Raw genomic sequence first — 1,596 nt, 5'->3', positions numbered from 1 at the left:
GTTAACTCAAAAGGGCTTGTTGGAATTGATAAAAGAATTGCAGATGTAGAATCATTGATACACAGAGAGTCAGAAAAAGCCCGTCTAATTGGACTTTGGGGTATGGGNGGTATTGGCAAGACAACCCTTGCAGAAGAAGTATATAACAAACTACGGTNTAAATATGAAGGTTGTTATTTTTTGGCCAATGTAAGAGAACAGTTAAGCAGACANGGAAAAGNTTNTTTGAGGAATGNAATTTTTTCNGCACTNTTGTTAAGAGATGTGAAAATTGACACGCCAAATTCACTGCCAGAATATATTGTTAGGAGAATTNGTCNAATGAAGGTTCTCATTGTTCTTGATGATGTGAATGATTCAGATCACATAGNAGATCTNTTAGGAGNTCNTGACAANTTTGGATCAGGCAGTAGCATAATTGTAACAACCAGAGATGAGCAAGTGCTTAAAGCTAANNAAGCTGATGAGATATACCATCTTAGAGAATTCACTTCGGATGAAGCTCTTGAACTTTTCAATCTGAATGCCTTTAACCAAAGTGTTCATCAAAGGCAGTACGATAAACTCTCAAAAAGGATTGTTCAATATGCCAAAGGGCTTCCACTAATTCTGAAAGTTTTGGCTCATCGACTAAATGGAAAGAATGAGGAAATATGGGAGAGTGAGCTAGACAAGCTTAAAAAAGTACCTCCTACAAAAGTTTATGATGTTATAAAGCTGAGTTATGATGATTTAGATCGCAAAGAGAAACAGATTTTTCTTGATCTTGCATGTTTTCTTTGCATATCATTTGCGAAGATAACCATTGGCTATCTGAAATATTTACTGAAAGATGATGAAAGAGATAATTCAGTGGTTGTTTCACTAGAAAGACTTAAAGATAAAGCTCTTATAACATTTTCCAAAGATAATGTTGTATGTATGCATGACAGTATAAAAGAAATGGCTTGGGAGATTGTTCGACAAGAGTCTCCTGAAGACCCTGGGAACCGCAGCCGGTTGTGGGATCCTGAAGACATTTATAAAGCTTTTAAAAATGATAAGGTTGAAGCCTAACTAACTACATAACATCTGAATATTTTTTGTGAGGAATATGGTTTAAATGTTGTTTAACTTTTCTGCAATTTCGGTGACAGGTTAGTGAAGCCATTAGAAGCATACAAATTAACTTGTTAACACTGAAGGGGCAAAAGTTAGAGCCGCACATTGCTAAGATGAGCAGACTAAGATTCGTGGAAATATATGGGGAAACATATTCCTTTATTCGCTACCTTCGGGAAAGATATTTCTATAATAGCTACAATGGGGAAAGATATTCCTATAATCGCTACAATGGGGAAAGATGTTCCTATAATCGCTGCAGACATCCTAGTGCTGAAGGGCAAGGATTTCAATTTTCGGCAACTGAAACTAGATTTCTTCTTTGGGAATGTTACCCTCTAAAATCCTTGCCAGACAATTTTTCTGGTGAAAANCTTGTGATATTGAAATTGGTATTGGGTAGAATGGAAAAACTTTGGGATGGAGTGAAGGTAAATATGAGTCTCATAATTCTTTGCTAATTCAGGCAACAAGAAATTGATTTAACTCTACTGA

The 1,596-nt window shown here is 36.0% G+C and overlaps 1 protein-coding gene across 1 annotated transcript; it reads left to right on the top strand.

Moving 5' to 3' along the window:
• Window positions 1-6: 6 nt before the first annotated feature.
• Window positions 7-1,563, top strand: LOC106780748 (TMV resistance protein N-like; the record flags this gene model as incomplete). The annotated part of the gene is made up of 2 exons (XM_014669058.1): window positions 7-1,044; window positions 1,137-1,563. Coding segments are annotated over 2 exons (1,464 nt in total), but the record flags the coding sequence as incomplete, so codon positions are not given.
• Window positions 1,564-1,596: the final 33 nt, after the last annotated feature.

The sequence above is a fragment of the Vigna radiata genome, unplaced genomic scaffold (assembly GCF_000741045.1).
Source record: "Vigna radiata var. radiata cultivar VC1973A unplaced genomic scaffold, Vradiata_ver6 scaffold_1774, whole genome shotgun sequence".
NCBI classification, from domain to species: Eukaryota; Viridiplantae; Streptophyta; class Magnoliopsida; order Fabales; family Fabaceae; genus Vigna; species Vigna radiata.
Note: the sequence above shows the minus strand (reverse complement) of the source record. Positions and strands in the feature narration are given on the sequence as shown.